Source organism: Brassica oleracea, chromosome C7 (assembly GCF_000695525.1).
Source record: "Brassica oleracea var. oleracea cultivar TO1000 chromosome C7, BOL, whole genome shotgun sequence".
Taxonomy (NCBI): Eukaryota; Viridiplantae; Streptophyta; class Magnoliopsida; order Brassicales; family Brassicaceae; genus Brassica; species Brassica oleracea.
The window spans coordinates 28,964,998-28,985,236 of record NC_027754.1 but is presented as its reverse complement, the minus strand read 5'-3'; the positions used below and the strand labels follow the sequence as shown (position 1 = coordinate 28,985,236).

Here is a 20,239-nt window from a genome sequence, read left to right as displayed (position 1 = left end):
TCATTAATTGTCATATATATATTAGTCATTTATGGTAATTCCGTAGGTTTTATTTATGGAAAGCAAATAGCATATCATATCATTATATCATATAGTTTGACCAACTTATGTATCTAACAACATATAAAAATCGAATGTGGACCTACTTATTTTTCAATTGAATGTAATTGACTACCTAATTGAGTGCCACCTATGCATTGGGGCCTCTTTTAATTAATACAAAATTGAAGTTATATCTTTTCAAATGTTCCTCAATTAATATATAAGGGATGTGAAAAGCGTAGAGATAAATAAATTTTTCATATCTTCTATGATTAACGAAGTTTTATGTATTTTTAAAGATTTTGATGCAACTTAACCAAAATAACTAGAAAAAATAAGTCAAAATATCGATTAGATCAACCATGTGCAATGCAGATTAACACATAACACCGAACTGAACATATCCACCACCAAGCAAACACATATCACAAAATAATTAACAGTCAATTCAAATTAAAAATCAGGCAGCAGCATTATGTAATAATATACTTTGAACAAACGTGTTGATTTTATTTGTTAGTAGTATAGTGTCTATATGTGGTTTAAAAGTGTTATTATTAGTGGTTAACTATGCAACATTAACCAATAAAACCAAGAAACTTGGTCTAATTAAAAGATGATAAATCAAATCATGAGTATAAGCATAAGAAAAATTGTGTTCAACAAATTTGACTAAAATGTACTACCTCCGTTCCCGGAAGTAAGATTTTCCAGAGATTTCACGATTATTAAGAATATAATAAATGTTTACAGTTTAATTTATTATTTATTTTTCTATACACTTTTCAATTACCCTCCACCAATTAAATCCAATCAATTCAAATATTTGTAATTAATGTTTCTTAAAAGTATACAAAAGTACTTTTAAAATATAGAAAATCTATCTTTGTGATGTGAAACAAGAAGAATATCTTACTTTCGGGAATGGATGGAGCATTTGGTTGATTCTGAATGAATCATTGATGTGATTTCTTGAATAGCTTTCGAAATATGTAACTAGAATAAGTATATGAGTTTCTCAAAGTTTATGTCAGAAAATTTTTATGTGGACGCTATGAGAGATATAAGACCATCATTAACGGGAGATCTTAGGAGGGTCTCTTAGATTAATTGGTATTAAAAATGAATCAAAAATAGCTGTTATTATAAGAAATGTTTCTTAATTAGAGACAAAAAGAAACGTTTCTTAGAGACACGTGTCTCACAGGAGGGACTTTCGCCTTCTTCTCTCCACGTCTCTCTCTCGACGAAATTTGATCGACTTTCTTCTTCACCGATTGTAGATCCTTCTGTTTCCCTCGTAGATCTTCTCCTCTCTCTGTTTTCCTCGCTTGAGACCAGTGGTGTTTGATTTGAAGGACTTTGGAGGTGTCGGCGATGGGGTCACGAACTCACGGTTGACACCGAGGCGTTTGAGAGAGCGGTGGTGGAGATCTCGAAGCTTGGGGGAAGCGGCAGTGGACAGTTTAATGTGCCGCCTGGACGGTGGCTTACGACGCCGTTTAATCTCACTAGTCACATGACTCTGTTTCTGGCCGAGGATTCTGAGATTCTTGGAGTTGATTGATTGGTGATTGAGCTATTTTTTAGGTAACGAATCAAGTGGATAATAAGTGCTATGTTTGGCATGCAAATGAGTTAGTCTGAGGTTTAAGTACTTGAGGTTACTCCAAGTTGTGATATTGGTGATAGATTCTAGCTTGAGGCTTTTCGTTTCAAGACTTTAGTGTGAATATTGTTTACTGAATGTGTCACTTTTGATTATCAGGGCCTCGTTATGGAAGCTTAATCCATGGTCAAAACCGGTTAGTGGTTCTTTTTTTAGACTTCATGTTTGTGGAATTAGGATAATGGGGACAGTGGTTGATGAATGTGAACGTGCAGGTCATAACCGACGTAAACTTGATCTTCAGTATCGGCGAAAAATGTAAGCTACTGTGATCGTTTCTCCTTTCAGCGTCTGCATATTTTGTAAAAATAATGAGTTTTTTTTTCTTTTTGTTTTTGTGTTCTAGCGCTGAAGCACTCGATTCTTGTTGTTCTGTTTCTTGATTCTCGTTCTTGTGCTTGCTTATGGTTATTGGTTGTTTTTTGTTTCAGGATTGGACTCTCTTGCAACACACAAGTATTGGGAGCATTTGTGTCACGGATTCACGGATTTCTTCTTATTTCACCAAACGTTCCATGTTAAGTTCTTTCTTTTTTCTTATATCTCAAGTTCTTTATCTAAACACAAGATCAAACGCAAGATCAAACGATTCAAAATATTTATCTAAACACAAATTTTATCTCAAGCTATTTCTTCCATCTCAAGTTTTATTAAATAATGTTTAATAATTTTCTTTTGAGAACTCTTGCTTAAGAAAGTTGCAATGGAGCAAGAAACTTACAATGGAGGACAAAAATTTAGGTGTCTCTTAACTAAAATTCTTAACACACATTTATTATTAAACAAGTGATTAAAAAACACTAATGTGTTCTAAGGATAATCATGCTCTAAAGCCGTATCTACACCATGAGTATGCGAGGAAATTGTAGGATTTAATTTGGGTAGGAACATGGCTAGGCCTGGATTAGATGGGGAGAGAAAAGCAACATTGGTTTCGAGGATTAGAGAAGAGCAGCAGAGGTTAGGTATAGGTTGGAAATGAGATGATGGGAGGAATCAGAAGATTAAATGACTTCTCTACATATATGTGGCCAAGTGGCCAGTCTCCACTATCTCTCTCACTGGCTGCCGATTCACCGTTCCACTTCCCAGTTCCCTCCCTCGTCTCCGGGATCCTATAAGGCTATAACTCTATTTTCCCATTTTCCCTCTCTTTTAACTAAAAAAAATTAAAACTTAACCAAAAAAATACAAGGGTGAAAAGAAAAAATATACAAAAGCTTCTCTGTACGAAACAGACTAACACTAGAAAAAACGCAAGAACCAGATTCGACACAGAAGAAAAGAAAACAAAAAAAAGCTTCCTAGAACTCAATTTTAACGAGGTACGGCCCTCGTTCCTCGATCTCACGGGCATGAATCGCCGGTGAAGGTGTACCTGTATCAGAAAACGAGAAAAGTCAGGGAGACAGAGAGGGACTTTAGAAATCATGTACAGAGAGAGAGGAACGGCAGGTTCGAGATCCGAGGAGGTTGTGGATCGTAAACGAATCAACAACCAAGCTCTTGAACGCCCTTCTCCGTCAACCTCCCGTCAAGCTAACGGCAAGGGAAAAGGAATCGTCTTGACGGGAAAGCAGCCGCATGACAGCAGAGATTCGCGCTCTGCTTCTCTCTCCAAGAATAACGTTTCAGACGGTGAGTTTCTAATCATATGCATTTTGCGAAAACGCTCATCAAGTTAACTGATGAAATGTTTGTTTGGTGGTAGATGAATCAGACACAGACAGTGAAGAAGAAGAAGAATCTGATGTCAGTGGTTCAGACACCTCGTGGGTATCTTGGTTCTGTAGTTTAAGGGGAAACGAGTTCTTCTGTGAAGTTGCTGATGATTACATCCAAGATCACTTCAACTTGTGTGGACTCAGCAGTCTTGTTCCCTATTACGAGTCTACGAGTATGCTCTTGATCTCATTTTGGATGTAGAGTCTTCTCATGGTACGTTATATGTTTCCTTTTGTAGCTAGGCACATAATCTGCATTGACTTTAGTGTTAAGAAGGATAAAAGAGTATTATGTCTCTTGAATGTTTGATATGGATTTGGGTCGGTGACAGGGGAGATGTTTACAGAGGAACAGAATGAGTTGATCGAGTCAGCAGCTGAGATGCTTTATGGACTTATTCATGCGCGTTACATCTTGACAACCAAAGGGTTGGCTGCAATGGTAGGAAAGAAACACTCTTTGTATACTCATTTGCCTCATCCCATAAAAGTACCACCTCTTGATTCTTATCCTTGATGATTTGTTTCCAGTTAGATAAATACAAAAACTACGACTTTGGAAGATGCCCTAGAGTTTATTGCTGTGGCCAGCCTTGTCTTCCTGTTGGTCTATCTGATTTGCCTCGATCAAGCACGGTGAAGATATATTGCCCTAAATGCCAAGACATTTATTACCCAAGATCGAAATACCAAGGCAGTATCCTTTTTTTTTGTCTCACACTTTCACTTCTTACTGATACATTATCTATAATGCAAAGTTCTGAAATCTCATGTTTGATTCTTATGCAATAAAGCAATAATCATCTTTTATTGGGTTTCTATAGCTTTTGCAGCTGTTGTTGATCTTTGTTGGGGGTTTTCCTTAAAGCAATGAACAGACATTGACGGTGCTTTCTTTGGGACAACGTTTCCACACCTGTTCTTGATGACTTATGGACATCTCAAGCCACCAAAGGCAACACAGAACTATGTACCAAGAGTATTTGGGTTCAAGTTACACAAACCGTGAAGGAAGTTTAAGATAGAGACACCCTAAGAATCGACGATCATGGCTTTGGATTTGAAAAGAGAAAGAAGAAGCACTGTAATCACGAAAGGTGAAGAAGCAGTCTTGTCTCTATTTGTCATCAGGTACATACACATTAGAAGCAAGCAAAAGCATGGTTTGAAACTTGCATCTGTATGTTCCTACTTTTGTAATCATTTTTTTTTTGTTTCTCATTGGCAGATGATATCAAAAAGAAAGTTCTCTTTAAGCTCTACTAGAATATCCCATCAATTATATCAAAATTTTGGAGTTTAGTTTCTATTGTCCAGGGTTTAGTAGTTATATCAATTTGATTATGCAATACTAGATCCACATACTTTATGGAGGGTCTATTTCCTTTTCCCAGATCAACCAGGAAGATGACGCTGACTAGACAAGGTAATGCAGGACAACATACACTCACTCTGAAGTTGAAACAATGATAGACGTGATAAATTTGCATCCACCTCTGAAACAATCTCCTCGAAGCTTTCTTTCAATATGTGGCTTACCTATAACAAGTTCTTGGAATGGATCCGGGTTTGAAATTGCCGGAACTGATCAAGTGGTCGCATAAACCCGTGTCTTTTGCTGTTTATCTGAAAATGATCTGATCAGAGAATCATGTCTTGATTGTCCACCAATTATACTTATGAATGAACATAAAAAAATGATAAGACTAATCTAGTGGAATGTATTGATGTTCTATAACGTCCATAGGTAACCGCACTAAATAAAATAAGCCATGGACATTTTCTACTAAGAAATGATTATTTTAAAAAAATAACATAAATATGAGTCGTGTTATCCTAGTCAACATAAATACGTGAGTCGTGTTATCCTAATCAACATAAATACGGATTCCCAGCGCAGAGTCCCCTCAAAATCATTAAGAAATCACATTTACAAAGCCGAGCGTCATGAGTCATGACGATCGAACGTGGAAAGTTATAACGCATTAGGGAAAAATATTGTAAATTTCTGATACAATTCTTATATGTTCCAGTTGCTCGTCTCATTCTTTAATTGCGTTACTACCCATATTTCGGCAAATATTGAACATAATCACATTATTTCTCTTGAAAGATCTTCATTTTATAGGAAGTGGAAACGTGGTAGTAACTGCGATACGGTTTAACTGTGCTTTGTACAAGAGAAATGAATATCGCGGAACAACCGCGGTTCGTTAGTTTAAAACAAAATATGAATGGTAACATTAAAATGAATAGTATAACTGCAGGATACATATAATATATTTATATTTCTTTATTATTAACAAACTATAAATACAAAATTATTTTTACACTTAGTTAAACCTATATATATTTATTATTTTGTATATTTATTATTTTAAATCATTCCAATTTTTAATAACTAAATAAACGGTGCATGAATAAAAACTAAATTAAAATATATAAATAAAAAGAACAATTATTTACTAATAAACATATATAAAATTTTAAATTATATTATGACAAAATATAGACAAAGATAATATCAAACTTTAAAATTTTACACAACTTATTTGCATTATTATCTCTTATACGAGTCATATATTTTCATATCATGCATTTGATGCTCCAATGTAGGGCTGGGCAATCGAAGTCCCAATGAGATTTCGATTCGGGTTCATTGAGTTCATTCGGGTTTTAGTTTTTCAAGTTCATGAATTTTAACTCCTTTCGAATATTATAAAAGTTTGGATGGAAAATTCGGTATAGGTTTAGCCGGATTCAGTTCGGGTTTAGTTACATGTTTAAGATTCTATTCAACCCATAATAACTTCATTTTTGGATATTAATCATTTTATCGGTTATATATATATTAATTTATACTTGATTAAATTCAATATATTTTCAATCTTTTCAATAATTTTTTGTACTTCTTCTTCAAACAATATTGTTGTCTTTCAAAATAACTTTCAGAGACTTCTGTATCAATAATATGAGACTTGTCCTTAAACTATATGTGCAACATTGGATAAATCATCATTCATGACAAACTAAAGCCTTGTACGAACTAAAATCATAAATAATTAAATTATAAAAATGACTAATATAATGTTATTTATTATGTCCAAGCAAATAATAATAAATAATTTTATTTATTAAAATATCTGATGGCATTAATTTATTTCTTATTAATTATAAACTAAAATATTAAAAGTTTGGTGTGAAATTTGAAAAATAACATGTAAGTCTCTCAATAAAAATATGTAAGTGGATAAATTAAGTTATAATAATAAATAAAATAAAAACTGAAGAACGCACCCCCAACCACACCAAATGTGAGCAAATAACAAAATAGGTGCGATCTGTTGAAAATTACTACATACAAAATATTTTTTTCGTAAGAGCGTTTTCTAAAAGTAGACGCCTTTGTGATTGTTTACTTGTTGAATGGTAACCATTTGCTTAAACAGTACTAGAACCACCTTGTCCCGCATTTAACATTCGCAACTATAGACTAGTGACCAACCGTCTGTACCGCATTGCCGTTAACAGTAACAAATTTTTTATATATACTTATATATCTATACATTTTTGTTACTATTTGAACTGCATTTATCATGTAGTTGTCCCGCACGTTACTATTCGGAGCCTATAATAAAGCAACTGCATCGCTAATATAAAATTATACATGTCGGACTTTAATGGATATATCTTATAAGTTTTTTTTTGGTAAACATGTTAAGATTATTACCAATTTTTGCAGTTTTTTACAGACGCACGGGGAATACAAGAAACAGAGCAACAGAAATAAAAACTAACAGAGACTCAGACCAACCATTACAGGACCTATCTACAAGAATAACAACAGCCACAAGAAGGAAACATCAGAGGCCGAACATTCGCTTGCCACAAAATCGAAACCGCAGTTAAAACGAGAGCTTGGACCAAGTAATTTTGGCCTCCCCGGTGACCAACTCTTTAAGATCGGAATGTCAAAAACAGCTTGCTAAGTCCACCTAATCCGCGGCCATACAAGGACAAATCGCTACACTCGTGACCAAGGAACCCATAATAGAGAAGGTCGAGCTTTATTTGGAGAAGGAGCACCTATGAGCCGCCACACGCCATCACACCTACACTAAGAAGACAGAAACAACAACCTACATCCTGAGGCGAGGAAGAGCCGAGGAATCCCTAGATCATCCAATACCCCTACTGCTTCAACACGCGCCGCCACCGAGAAGCCTAACTGCAGTTGACAAGACTGACAGCCAATCTCCTCGCACACGCCCCGACGACGGAGAACCCGCCGTTGATCAAACTGGTTTGGAAACGAAAGCAACTCAGAGAGGCTTCCGAGAAAGAAGTTTACCGGCCCAAAGACGCACCACCGGAGACCCGCCAGACAAGAAGAAGAAGCACCGCAGCTCCCCCGCCTGAAAGAACCCAATACGCATCCAGCCAAGCGAACGTTTTCACCCATCGGAGAAGGACGAACGGATGAGGCAAAAAGGAAGGAGATAGATCTCGCTACCCAAGTTCCGATCTGACACTAGGCCGTAACCCCCACCACTCCACGAGCCCAAAGGAACCGCTCATCCACTCCTCCGCCTTGCTTCTCCAGAGATCCAAATCCGACGCGCCAGATCTAGTCCGCGCGAAGACGCAAGGAATCAGAACTACCAAGAAAGGAAGCCGAGAGGAGAAAGGAGAAGAGAGGCGAAGAGAGAAAGATAAACAGAAGGAGGGCACCGGCGACTACGGCGGAGAAAGCGCCGCCGGCAACCCTAGCACAGCAAGAAAAGGGTTTACTCTTGAGAGGATTTTAGAGAGAGGTTCTAAACCAACTCATATATCTTATAAGTTTGCTTAAATAATTGAATACACATGCTCACGGGAGGTGTGTAGACAAAATAGAGAAATGGGTTGGTAGTATTAGGATTAAGGAATCATTAAAATTCTGATCTTGTGATGTATTATTGACTTACTTTCTAATTAAGCAATGTATATAGACCAAACTGACTCAGTCCAATGAATGTGATCCTTGACTATTTTCATCACACGCTTTTTAAATAATTTTCTTTCAAAGTTTTAGACGAGATTTTTAGTTATATTGACTTATTTAGTCAAAAAGTTTCACAATGATCAAACTGTATAGGTTTTGAACCCTTTTTCTTAAAGAGAAATTGCATTTCATATAAATTATGTTCATTTATATGACCGGTGAGTTCTTCTACTCATACGCTTGTCTGAAAGAGAGTTATTAAATTCATTCATTATAAATAGAATAATACACGCTTTGACTTGGGTTGTGTAGACAACAAAAGAATACATTTGAAAATTTATTTGTGATGTCACTATATTATAGTGATGAAATGAATTTTAAAGAGCATTTCCGAAAATTACCCTTACTTTTTAATAAAGAAGTTAACTCAAAATGAATTTGTTTTCTACATCAATGATTTTTTCATATTTATTAGTAACTTTAATAATGCTTGTTTTTTAAAAAATTATATCTTTTACCCAAATATAAAAAATTATATCTTTTACCCAAATATAATTTTATTTCAAAATCTTATTAAGTATAAGTTTATTTTCTAAAAGAATTAAAATAATTTATATAAACTTATAGTCTTGTTATGAAAGATTTAATAATTTCGTTAAAGCACAAAGACACAAATATTGAATCTTTTTACATATAAAACAAAATTATATAACAATTTAACAATCAATTTATAAGTTAAAAATTAACACTAAAATGAAGTTGTGAATATTATTCCTTTAATTTTGAAAATGTTATTTATAAACTTATTTTTTCTTTAAGTGGTGCGTTATCGAAAAATATTTTCTCTCATTTTTATATTCTAAAAGGACATTATGATCTAACAACTAAAATATATGTATATATCAAAATTTAAATGTATATATATAAATGACAAAGATAGAGTTAGACACTCAAGCCACCAACAATGGAAGTAATAGAAAGAGAGAGAATCAATCCTTCTATGAGGTACTCCTAACAAGATTTCAGAGACCAACTATCACATGTCTATTTTTTTATGCATACACTTATTTTTTTGAAGATTAAAATTTAATTACAAAATTTATTTATTTTCAATATTAATAGAATAATATCTAGAAACCGAAGTTGAGATACTAATGACTAAGACCATCATTAACCTCAGTTTCTTAACTGGACTTTTTAGATTTTCTTAGATTTTAACTAAGAAAAGCTAAGAACTGTCTCTTAAATAAGAGATATAAGAGTCGTCTCTTATCCGAAAAGTGTAAGAAAAAAAAAATGTCAAATCATGAGTTAAGAACTCCGGCTAAGAGATCAGGGTTAATGATGCCCTAATGATGCTACCCCTCTCTCCAAAAAGGGTAAATATAAATGCACATCTAATTAAGTTAATATTGCTTCTCACTGAACTTAAAAATATGTCTTAAATTTTTCTGTTTTTTTTTCTGGTGTCCCATATGATGTCTATAGATTCGCTAAATAAACATACATGACTAAAAAAATATCAGCCTCATGAATCATATATATGTATCTACCACTACTCTCGTTGTTTTTACTTTGAAAATTACAATCATCCTATAAAACTAGACTTTAACTTGTGTATCCGCATGTATATTTGCACAAACATGTGTTTGTATAGTTTGTATGAATGTTTGTTAGATTTGTAATATATAACATTTATGATAAATCAACGGTTTTTAATTATCTGTAATTTTTAGGTGCTCATATTGTGGTTGAACATTAAACCAATAAAAATCATGTGTTATATAACATAATCATCAAATAATATTTTTAACTACATTAACTGTTTCTAATGTATTTATTTATAAATTAATACACTAATGAGTATGTTTATTTATATTAATAAAATGGATAATTAAATCTTGTTATATATATATAAAGTATAATATTTAACATTTAAATAATTTGACTAAGTAGATGAATAAAACGTTTGATTAATAATATTTGAATTAATACATGATCTAATATATAACATAAGTAGTTTACTTTTTGGTTTAAATATTATTTTTATGGACTGGCTTGTAAATTTGGTAATAGTAAAACAATAATAACATAAGCCATATATATATATTAATTAAGTCATTTTGAATAGTTTAAAATAAAATATAGCTAGAATTAATGTATAGTATTATTATTGTATCCGTGTAATTATTATGCATTAAAAAGACAAATAAAATATTACACATGATTAAATGTTAAATTTAAAGTTTTGTTTCTTTACATAAGTGGGATTATCATATATATTAGAAATATTATGTAAATTTAATGAAGCTTGTGATATTTCAAAATCAAAAAGAGCAAATATTCTGTTAGTAATTTTTACAATTTTGATTTAATAAATTTTAGATATTTTTATAATAAATAGTTTGATCGATAAAAATTTTGGATTGAGATCAAGTTTTATCTATTTTATTAGTGAAAACAAATGAAAAATGATTATTTTCACCTTCTATAAAGAGCAAATATGCAAACAAAAAAAACACAAATTAATCTAATCGAATTTGTTATCAAATTGAACTAATCCATAAATAAATCAATTGTATGAATTTGACTTTAAATCGAACTAAATCGGTTTAATTCATGATTTGGTTGTTGTGACAAAGTAACAATATGTATAACTAATAAATTATTTATTCATTAACCTATATGGCTATATCTAGTATAATATATACTAAATATTTAATAACTGGTAATATCTGACAAAAATATTATGGTAGTGTAAGAAATAAAATAAAAAGAATAATCAATAAAGTAATCAGGATAAGTGAAAATAAGTTAAGAAAAGATGTAATAAATCTGTTGAAAATATGGTTAGTTCTATTTTATACTTCAGTTTTAATAATATAGATTAGTAAAAAAAAATTATGCTGTCTTTGTCATTCTTATTTTAGGTTTGTTTTATATTTACCATCTGTAAATATAATATTTTTGCTGGCAAAACATTATAATTTGTTCAAAACAATATTTTTTACAAGGCTGGTGGTGAAGGAGATTTAAGGACAATTCAGCATCTGTCATAAGCGTTTACCCCCAAATGGTGTTGGCACATGCTGAGCTGTCAACTATTGAAAGGAACTGGCCAATGCGACGTACGTGCTCGATTTCTTCTTTTCTTCTTCATCTTTTTATTACGAGGAAGTAGAACAAGAAGAAGAACATAACACTTGTTTGTCCCTTTCCCACCTCCAAATTTTCTCTGGTTTCCTCGACAAAGACTTAGGGGAAAGAAAGAGAGAGAGTCAGAGAGGAAGTCTGATTATTCTATCTCCAGCTTTTAATGTTGTTGTCTCTCTCATTCACTTTCCAGGAAAACTCTTTCTCATGTTAGTTAAATAGATCTCTGTTCATACTTATTCCATAATTCATTTTTTTGGGTTTAACTTCTCAGATCAAAAGTAATAAATTGTTTTCTTTATTCCACCAAAATTCAACTTGTTTTCCTAAGAAAAAGTTTTAATTTTCTACTTTGTATCTCTCCTCTCCTGAAGACATGAATTGTCTGTTCTTGTTCAAATCAAAGAAACCAAAACCCAGAGATCAACACAAAGACAAAAGAAAAGGAAAAGAGTTAGCACGAAACTCAGCTCCAGAACTGAGGAACCAGAGCGAAACGCTGTCGTTTAACCTCCAGACGCCGAGATCGTTGCCTTCTCCGCGAAGCATCAGAGACTTGTATACAGAGAGGGAAAATAATCTTAGGGTTTTCACTTACGAAGAACTCAGTGAAGCCACTAATGGTTTTAGCAGAAAGCTCAAGATCGGTGAAGGTGGTTTCGGTAGTGTTTATAAAGGAAAGATTCCGACCACCGAAGATTCTGATTCTCCACTTGTCGTAGCCATCAAGAAACTCAATCAACAAGGCTTACAGGTAATTAAAAATAAATAAAATAAATAAAAACTCACGGTCTTGTCTCTGTTAATGTGATCATGAATATGATTAAAGCAAGAAACTTTTAATTTAATGTAATTAGGGTCACAAGCAATGGCTAGCAGAGGTTCAGTTTCTTGGGGTAGTGAACCATCAGAACGTTGTGAAGCTCTTAGGCTATTGCTCAGATGATGGCGAGAGGGGGATCGAGAGGCTTCTGGTTTATGAGTTCATGTCGAATCGAAGCTTAGAGGATCATCTCTTCACCCGTGGATCATATGCATTACCATGGAAACAAAGGCTTGAGATCATTCTTGGTGCAGCTGAAGGATTGGCTTATTTACATGAAGTTCAGGTAAACTCTTTAAAACGAAACAGAGGAAACCTGTTTTTTTTAAGACAGATCATTTGGTAGTTCTTGATAATTTAGGACAAAGACGATCTAAACACATTAATTGTATATTAATGTCTTAATAGACCCATGATTAATTAGTAGATTAGGCATGAGACATGCGGTTATTGCTTATTGGGTAGAATGTGTGGTGGATTCTGAAACATTCACTGTCTAGTTTCTAAGCTTGATATGTGATTCAGTGGATGATAGTTATTTGGTTGGGCAGGTGATATACCGAGACTTCAAATCCTCTAATGTGCTCTTAAACGACGAGTTTTGTCCGAAATTATCGGACTTTGGGCTTGCAAGAGAAGGACCTCATGGCGACAATACTCACGTCACAACTGCTGTAAGTATTGAAATACTCCTTACCTTCCTGGGTTAATAATATACGTGTGCATATGGGTCAGGTTTGGTTATAATCAGTATGAATCATTTTCAAAGTTTTGATCTTTTCTCTTTTATAGAGAGTTGGAACACATGGCTATGCGGCTCCTGAGTACGTGCAAACAGGCCATCTTCGAATGAAAAGCGATGTCTATAGCTTCGGTGTTGTGCTCTACGAGATCATAACGGGACGCCGAACCATTGAGAGGAACAAGCCAGCCGCTGAACAAAGGCTATTAGAATGGATCAAAGAGTATCCTGCTGATAGTCAACGCTTCAACATGATCGTTGACTCTCGTTTACGCAACGATTATCCAGCTGGTGGAGCCAGGAGTTTGGCTAAACTCGCTGATCTCTGTCTGAAAAAGAACGAGAAAGAGAGGCCTACGATGGAGATTGTAGTGGAAAGATTGAAGAAGATTATCGAAGAATCAGAAAGTGAAGCTTATTCAACGTCTGCGAGTCAGGTAAGAAGCAAGAGTCGAGTGGCTGGACCCGTGAAGGGGAGTTCGAGAGGAGTTAGTGTCAGAGGTTGATTTTTTTAGTTTTAGAAGATTATTTTTGTAGGTTTTAGTATATAAATAAGTTACATGGTTTATGAGATTTGTTGGTTGGTTTTGGGATTAGTAGTTAGCTTATTTGTGTCTTTAGAGCATGATTATCCCAGAGCTCCTTTTTGGGTCTCTTAATATTTGTTTAATATTATTAAGCAGTAAATGTGAGGTTAAGAGACATAATCAAGAGACCCGCAAATTTAGCATTTCCAATGCAAGTCTCTTATTGAAGGGTTCTTAAAAAAAAAAAATTGTTTTGAGAAGAAGATTCCATAAGATGAAAATGGTTTATAAAATTTTTTTACAAGATAGAAATTGTTTTAGATTTAGATGAATATTTTGAACATGAAAAAGAACTTTGTTGTAACGTTGAACGTTTTCGAACCTTGTAACATTGATCAAGTGATGTATATAGTACAAACCTCATATTTACTCCATTCAAAATCATAGCAAGTGTAAAGAAAAACAATTTTCTTAAAGAAGTACGAGAAAGTCAAAACACACTTGTACATGGTGCTGTTATAATCAAATGACCAAATAATTTGGTAATGAAACTATTAAGAACGTTGAGGCAAATCCTAATGTGGAAACCAAAAACTTAAAGATCGATATTGTTCTTGCAGTTGCACTCGACATCTTGAATGGCCTGTCGTCGCGGGATGTTCACAGTCACATCCATCGTGCAGTTCATTTTAACCGTAACGTGCTTCTTCACAATCCCCATAATCTTCATTTTACCACTAACCCTAGTGTAACTCCACAGTCTACACGTTCGCTTATGCTTTACAATCATCTTGTAGAAGGTACTAATCAAATAGTTGGCAGACAAAGTTACCATTTGTTTAATGATAGGCCTTGCATCAAGTTCCTCAGTAACAAAGTGGCTTGTTGCTCCAATCAGCTTCACGCCTGCATCAAAGGCCTGCACAAAGAATCTAGAATACTTAGAGACACAAAACAAAGAGACCAAACCATAAGACAAGGTAGAGAGCCATGAGAAAACCGAAATGGAGCACTGTAGTCCTCAGTTTCCCCTTCACGGTTCTGAAACACGATCACGTATAGCATAGATTATCCCTGGGATGTAGCCTAAGATAGTCAATACAAAGCATATCAAGAACTCTAGCTGCAAAATAAAATCAGAGTGAACGCAACTCTCTTAGTTACCAAATCATTTGCTCGATCAGGACTATTAACCAATTAAGAAACTCCATGAGAACTTACAGTGCAGCAGCCACGCTTGAGGCAGACTCCAGGAGGCGGAAGAAGGATCGCGATTAAGATCTCGCAGAAACTCTCCATATTGCTTGCCATTTTTTTTTGTAAGCGATGAGAAGAAACTGTTAAAGATTATTTGATCAAAGTCAAAGGCACACGCACAACCGAGTTCATGGCACCGTCTGTTTGCGCAATAGCTTGAAAATCTTCACCCACTTGGTGTCTCAGCCATTTCACCGGATCAAATATAAACTCACTGTCAAAGAAACCATCTTTTCATCACCAAATCTATTGCAATCTGTGATTCACTATCAAAAGCTTTTGACTTTTATATCAAGTTCCACTCTCAAGACTTGTCTTCATCAAAAGGAGGAATATATACAATCTGATAGCTAAGCTACGATTCCAACTGCGTCCTGTAAAACAATGGGATTCTGTTTTGAGATTTCGAATTTGGAAATCAAAGAGAGCAAAAAGGACGAGACTTTTTTGATATGGGAACCTGGCAACGGAAGACATGGACGCCGGGAATGAGAACAGGTGAGACGGAGGAATCGAGGGACTCGCCGTGAAACCGCGACGCCGAGGATCTGAGAATCAAGTTCTTAGAGAAACCCGAAGCTCTAAACGAGACCAATCACCGGATGGAGTCGGATTGATTCCGTCGAGGAGTGATCACCGGATGGAGTCGGAGTCGGAGTCGGAGTCGGAGTCGCGAGAGGAGAGAAGATGATTTGGTCGTGAGAGAGAGAGAGAATGGTGAATGTGTGACACGTGTGCCATAAGACCCGTTTCTTCGCTAATTTAATTACGTAACTTTTTGTTTTTATTTATTTTTATATAAATATTTTGTTTTCAATTCTAAATTGATATATATTATAATATATATGTGTCTATCAATTTTTAAAACATAATAAGTTTACGGTATATTTTTTCATTGAATAGATTGTTTCAAACTTTCACATGTATTTGTATCTTATTCTAATTATATATTTTCAGATTATTATTTCATTATTAAAATCGTAACTATATATATAAATTTAGTAAAATATTGTTGTATTGTCGTATTCAAAGATATTGTAACATTTCACAAATTTAAAAAGTTTTTAAAAATTAAAATTTCCACTTCATAGATTTATATTATCGAGTAAATAATTAAACATTTAGTTTTTGTATATTTTTTAAAATAAACTATATAGTTTAAAATTTGTTTTCATTGGTTTAAGGTAGTAAAGATTAATCATTGTTAGATAATATAATTTTTGTTATTTAAAAAAGTCTTTATAATTTTAAAATTTAACATCGATAAATATTTAAATATTGAACATATGGAGGTATAGTATTACAATATTAAATCATATCTATTTAAGTTATATTATCTATAAATCTAATGGATATCTATTGTTTAAATTCAATTATTGTTAGCCCAATAAAAATTTCTGGTAGACCCAAAATTTAAATGATAAGATTGGAGATTAAATGTAACATGACTTTGTAGAAATAAGTCCATTAGGTCCATTTTTTAAAAAATCACACATGAATCAAGGTTGTGACTTATATTTTAATATATAAGATTTTTCTTTTTTTTTTTAAACCTGAAAACACTAAATACATGGGCTAAGAATCAGCGTTAATGGTGCTCTTATAAAATGAAATTTAATACGGTGAATTCAGAGAAACGTTAATGGTGTTAGCGACTTGGCGATAGGCGACAACAACAAAATGATGCACGCTTCAATTTTTTCCTGCTAAAATTTGTTGCACATAAAAATAATTAATTGCAGAATTATATATTGCTATCGTTGCAATGTGAAGTCCTATTAGTCGTCAGTGCCGTCATGATACTATGATAGCAAATTGACTAGTTTTCAGACATAAAATAATGTATATATTTTAGAAAACAATGAAACAAACTATAACGACATTTATCAAAACTGAATGAAATTGAATATTTATAGGACAAATACAAATGATTCCTTGCAAGTTATACGTTCCACTTAACTTTTGTTCCCATGAAGAATTAGTATATACGGTAGAGTTTGCTATACTTTCAAATTTATCTAGTGTACGATAAAGATATGTAAATGCAATTTTTTTTTAAAGCTGCAATGAAGTAAGTTTTGGAATCAAATACACATGTTTAAGTTTTTGTCACAAAAATAACATAGAGTTTTCATCTTCAATTCTGTCTTATATACTCTTTCTCTAGATTGCAAGTGCTCTATCTTTGGTTGCTCCAAAGTGATGAAGATGTTTTTTTTTTTGTAAACGAGTGATGAAGAAGTTGTGTTCAGGAGAATGCTTCTCTTTGGCTTTGGTTGCAAGGGATCCGGTTCTGAAAACCGTAGCTAATTTCTGGTTCTTTAGAGATTTCCCGACTTTTAGTCTTTCTTTGCAACAAATTGTTTGTAGTCAAATGATTTTTAAAAAAGTGTTTCAACTTGTCTACCTAAATTAATTTCATGGTTCTTTATTTTCTTTAGAGCAATATATTGACCTTGATCTTGAATTTCGACTTCAATAATGTTTAGTATTGGTTGTTACTCTTCTCACTACTCCCCTTTATCTCAGTATTCTTCATTTGATTTAATTGCTTTGTTCTTTTGATTTGTATTGTACTTACGCTTTGATTGTTATAATGTTGTTCTATTCTTCTGTTTTTGGAATGTCCCTTTGTCGCTGGTTTTTGCCTCTGATTTTTTATCTACTGAAAATGCATCAGTTTTATTTTAGCTCATGTGTAATTTTGAAATCATTTAGTGGAAAAAAAAAATCCTGTCATAGGGGATAGGGCTCATGTCAAAAACTTAACTTCGTGTTCATTTTGGAAAAATCGTAATACCATACTCGCTAAGGAAAAAGAAAAGAAAATTGTACTGCCAAAAAGCATTTGGAGAGAAAACTGTACTACAACAATTTTATTTACCTATTTTAGCAAATCACCAAACTTGCCGCAACAAGAATCAAACGCTTTTATTTGCCAAATAAACTTAATATAAATTAATTATCATAATTTTCACGTATGTAGTTTTCATGGTTGAATATGTAAATTTTTATATATGTATTTTCTCATACCCAGGAAAAAAACAAGAAAATTTACTCATGCCATGGACGTTAAACTCACACCGGCATTTACAATTTCTCTCTTCTCATATGGACTCCAAAACTTTTAAGTTAAAACAAAAACCACAAAAAAAGAAGCTGAAGGATCTTTAGCTTTCTCTTTTTCCTGAAAACTTCAAGCTGAAGTAAAATGATCTTTTAAGGAAAAGATCTAAAGAGAATCCCAAACCCAGCTTCGAAGCTTAAAGAGACAATCTCACTTTTTTCGTTTTTGAACATAATAATTATTATTATAACTTTCAAACTCATCATCAGATTCAGAATTTCAAGCAGCAGCTACAGTCCCGTTGTGAAAAGCATAATCACGAGATCTAGTAGGAGAAGAAGATGAGCTTCTTTGTTCTTTTCTCCTCATTGCCGATTTCACAGAATGAGACAGATCCTTTTTCTTCTCTTTTGCTTCATCTCTCTCTATCTGTTCTTGTCTACACTCTTCACTGCAAAACGGTGTGTCTCCTCTGCAATCACACCAAACTTCGAATCAGACCCATGTTGAATCGTTTAATTTTAGCTAATGAAAGAAATGGGTATCCTAAAAAATCATTTTTTTTCTTCTGGGTTTTAATTATTTCGATGAAAAGTAGAAAATTGAAATGAGATCTGATGTATAGATCTTACCTGTACATGTAGATGTCTCTGTTATCACCAAGTGGTTTCTTGCAGAGGAAACACGAATCCAAGAAATGAGGCTGTTGATTATCGAATCTCAAATCATGGAACCTTCCGGACACAACAGATCTCGGAGACGAAACAGAGTATTGATTGTAATAACAACTCTGAGGGTAGTTGTTATAATAATAGTTCGTGTGCCTGCTGATACTGTTCATACTCGTATAAGAGAAAGTTCTTGAAACGAAGCCGTGTCGTGGGTTTCCACTGTTACCAGAAAACCCAGCTTCCATCTCCGATAAAGAAGAATCCAAATCATCATCATCTTCTTCTTCAATGAAATAAGGCTTTCTCGCTGAAACCTCCATTAGAGAAAGAGAGAGAGGTTTTGTTTTGTTTTGTTTTGTTTGTGGGTGGAGTGTTTGTGAGGAAAGTGTGAGTGCGTGAGGTTTTATAGCAGAAAAGTTCTTTTGTGTATTTTTAAGGGGTTTAAGAGAGAGAAAGTAAGAAACAAGGTGCGAATGTTGAGAGAGAGAATCTGTATCGGCTTTGTAGTAACCAAAACACTTTTTCTTTGATTTTTTGCAAGTACAAGAACTTGAAAACCGCTTTTGTTATTTTCTAGAAATACTTTTTATTGCCACATATGGAATATTAATTTTTTTTTTTACAACGACAGAAATATTACAACGATGAAAAATATACATAGACGATTCTACGGCGACGATTCTACCATCATATAAGAATGCACGTCTGATTGCATCACTCTGAGCTGTCCTATGAGATCCATGTTCGATGATACGTTCTTACACTATGCTGAAGACCTCTTGTAACCATTTTTCTCCATAATCTACATAATTTGCGTTTTTTAGGGTTTGAACCCATACCTTCTGGTGTAGAAGCATTAATAAACCCTTAGTTAAACCACTAAAATATTAATTTTGAGGCGTTAAAAAATAATTTCTTCGTGATTTATTCGTCATTGAAGTTTCCGAGGAACTTTCAAGAGAGCTTAGATTTTCTTTGATCAAAAAGAGCTTAGTTAAAAAGTAAAATATTTTTCTTCATTTACTTTTTTTAATTCAAGTTATATTTTTTGATTAAGTAATTAAAATTATATTATTTACAAACAACATTATTTGAAGTATTACTAGCTTTACTTTTCAGTGAAATAATACATGAATATCAAATTATTACTACATAGTTAAATTATATAGCATATTCAGATGGATACATTTGTAAATACATCAACTTAATTGTTTGCAGAATTTAATGAAATATAATGCCGAATAAGTTTGAAAAATTACTAAAAATACCACATTCATAGTAACATTTTTCATATTTACACTAACCACTTTAACCCTCACTTTTTAAGTAAAAATATATATTTATAATCGTACGATTAACTAATCTACACTTATGATTTATAGTTGATGGATGGGGTAAAGTTTTTGTAATGTGAAATTTATGATTATAATAAATATATAAATAAATACTTAAAAGACAAAAAAATAATTTCAAAATAATTTCAAAAATAATTTTTGATTTTCAAAAATTGTTTTTGAAAAAAAAATACGATTCGAGAAAAAAGAATTCAAAAATATAAGTATTTTTGAGAAAATACGGCT

The 20,239-nt window shown here is 33.1% G+C and overlaps 3 protein-coding genes and 1 long non-coding RNA gene across 4 annotated transcripts; 2 read left to right on the top strand and 2 right to left on the bottom strand.

Annotated features, from left to right (window-relative positions):
• The first annotated feature begins 2,818 nt into the window (after positions 1-2,818).
• Positions 2,819-4,732, top strand: LOC106302244 (casein kinase II subunit beta). The gene is given in 6 exon segments (XM_013738787.1): positions 2,819-3,349; positions 3,423-3,601; positions 3,604-3,649; positions 3,768-3,877; positions 3,967-4,132; positions 4,314-4,732. Coding segments are annotated over 6 exon segments (840 nt in total). The 5' UTR covers positions 2,819-3,141; the 3' UTR covers positions 4,445-4,732.
• A 6,834-nt stretch (positions 4,733-11,566) lies between these two features.
• LOC106302266 (probable receptor-like protein kinase At5g47070) lies at positions 11,567-13,844 on the top strand. Its single transcript, XM_013738808.1, has 4 exons — positions 11,567-12,326; positions 12,430-12,681; positions 12,947-13,069; positions 13,188-13,844. The coding sequence occupies exons 1-4, from the start codon at positions 11,949-11,951 to the stop codon at positions 13,641-13,643; spliced, it is 1,209 nt and encodes a 402-aa protein (XP_013594262.1). The 5' UTR covers positions 11,567-11,948; the 3' UTR covers positions 13,644-13,844.
• A 225-nt stretch (positions 13,845-14,069) lies between these two features.
• Positions 14,070-15,643, bottom strand: LOC106301988. Its single transcript, XR_001262314.1, has 4 exons — positions 15,382-15,643; positions 14,886-15,295; positions 14,665-14,787; positions 14,070-14,583 (listed from the first exon to the last, which is right to left on the bottom strand). It is a non-coding gene; the product is annotated as an uncharacterized LOC106301988 (long non-coding RNA).
• A 2,319-nt stretch (positions 15,644-17,962) lies between these two features.
• Positions 17,963-19,125, bottom strand: LOC106304171. The gene is made up of 2 exons (XM_013740566.1): positions 18,621-19,125; positions 17,963-18,460 (listed from the first exon to the last, which is right to left on the bottom strand). Exons 1-2 carry the CDS (start codon positions 18,977-18,979, stop codon positions 18,268-18,270), a joined length of 552 nt encoding a protein of 183 aa, XP_013596020.1. The 5' UTR covers positions 18,980-19,125; the 3' UTR covers positions 17,963-18,267.
• Positions 19,126-20,239: the final 1,114 nt, after the last annotated feature.

What these genes read in the sequence shown, in the direction of transcription:
- LOC106302266 (XM_013738808.1), top strand. Translation starts at nt 11,949, where the DNA reads ATGAATTGTCTGTTCTTGTTCAAATCAAAGAAACCAAAACCCAGAGAT. An exon ending in CTTATTTACATGAAGTTCAG is followed by an intron (nt 12,682 to 12,946) that starts GTAAACTCTTTA and finishes TTGGTTGGGCAG; the next exon opens with GTGATATACCGAGACTTCAA. An exon ending in ATACTCACGTCACAACTGCT is followed by an intron (nt 13,070 to 13,187) that starts GTAAGTATTGAA and finishes TCTCTTTTATAG; the next exon opens with AGAGTTGGAACACATGGCTA.
- LOC106304171 (XM_013740566.1), bottom strand. Translation starts at nt 18,979, where the DNA reads ATGGAGGTTTCAGCGAGAAAGCCTTATTTCATTGAAGAAGAAGATGAT. An exon ending in AGAGACATCTACATGTACAG is followed by an intron (nt 18,461 to 18,620) that starts GTAAGATCTATA and finishes GTGTGATTGCAG; the next exon opens with AGGAGACACACCGTTTTGCA.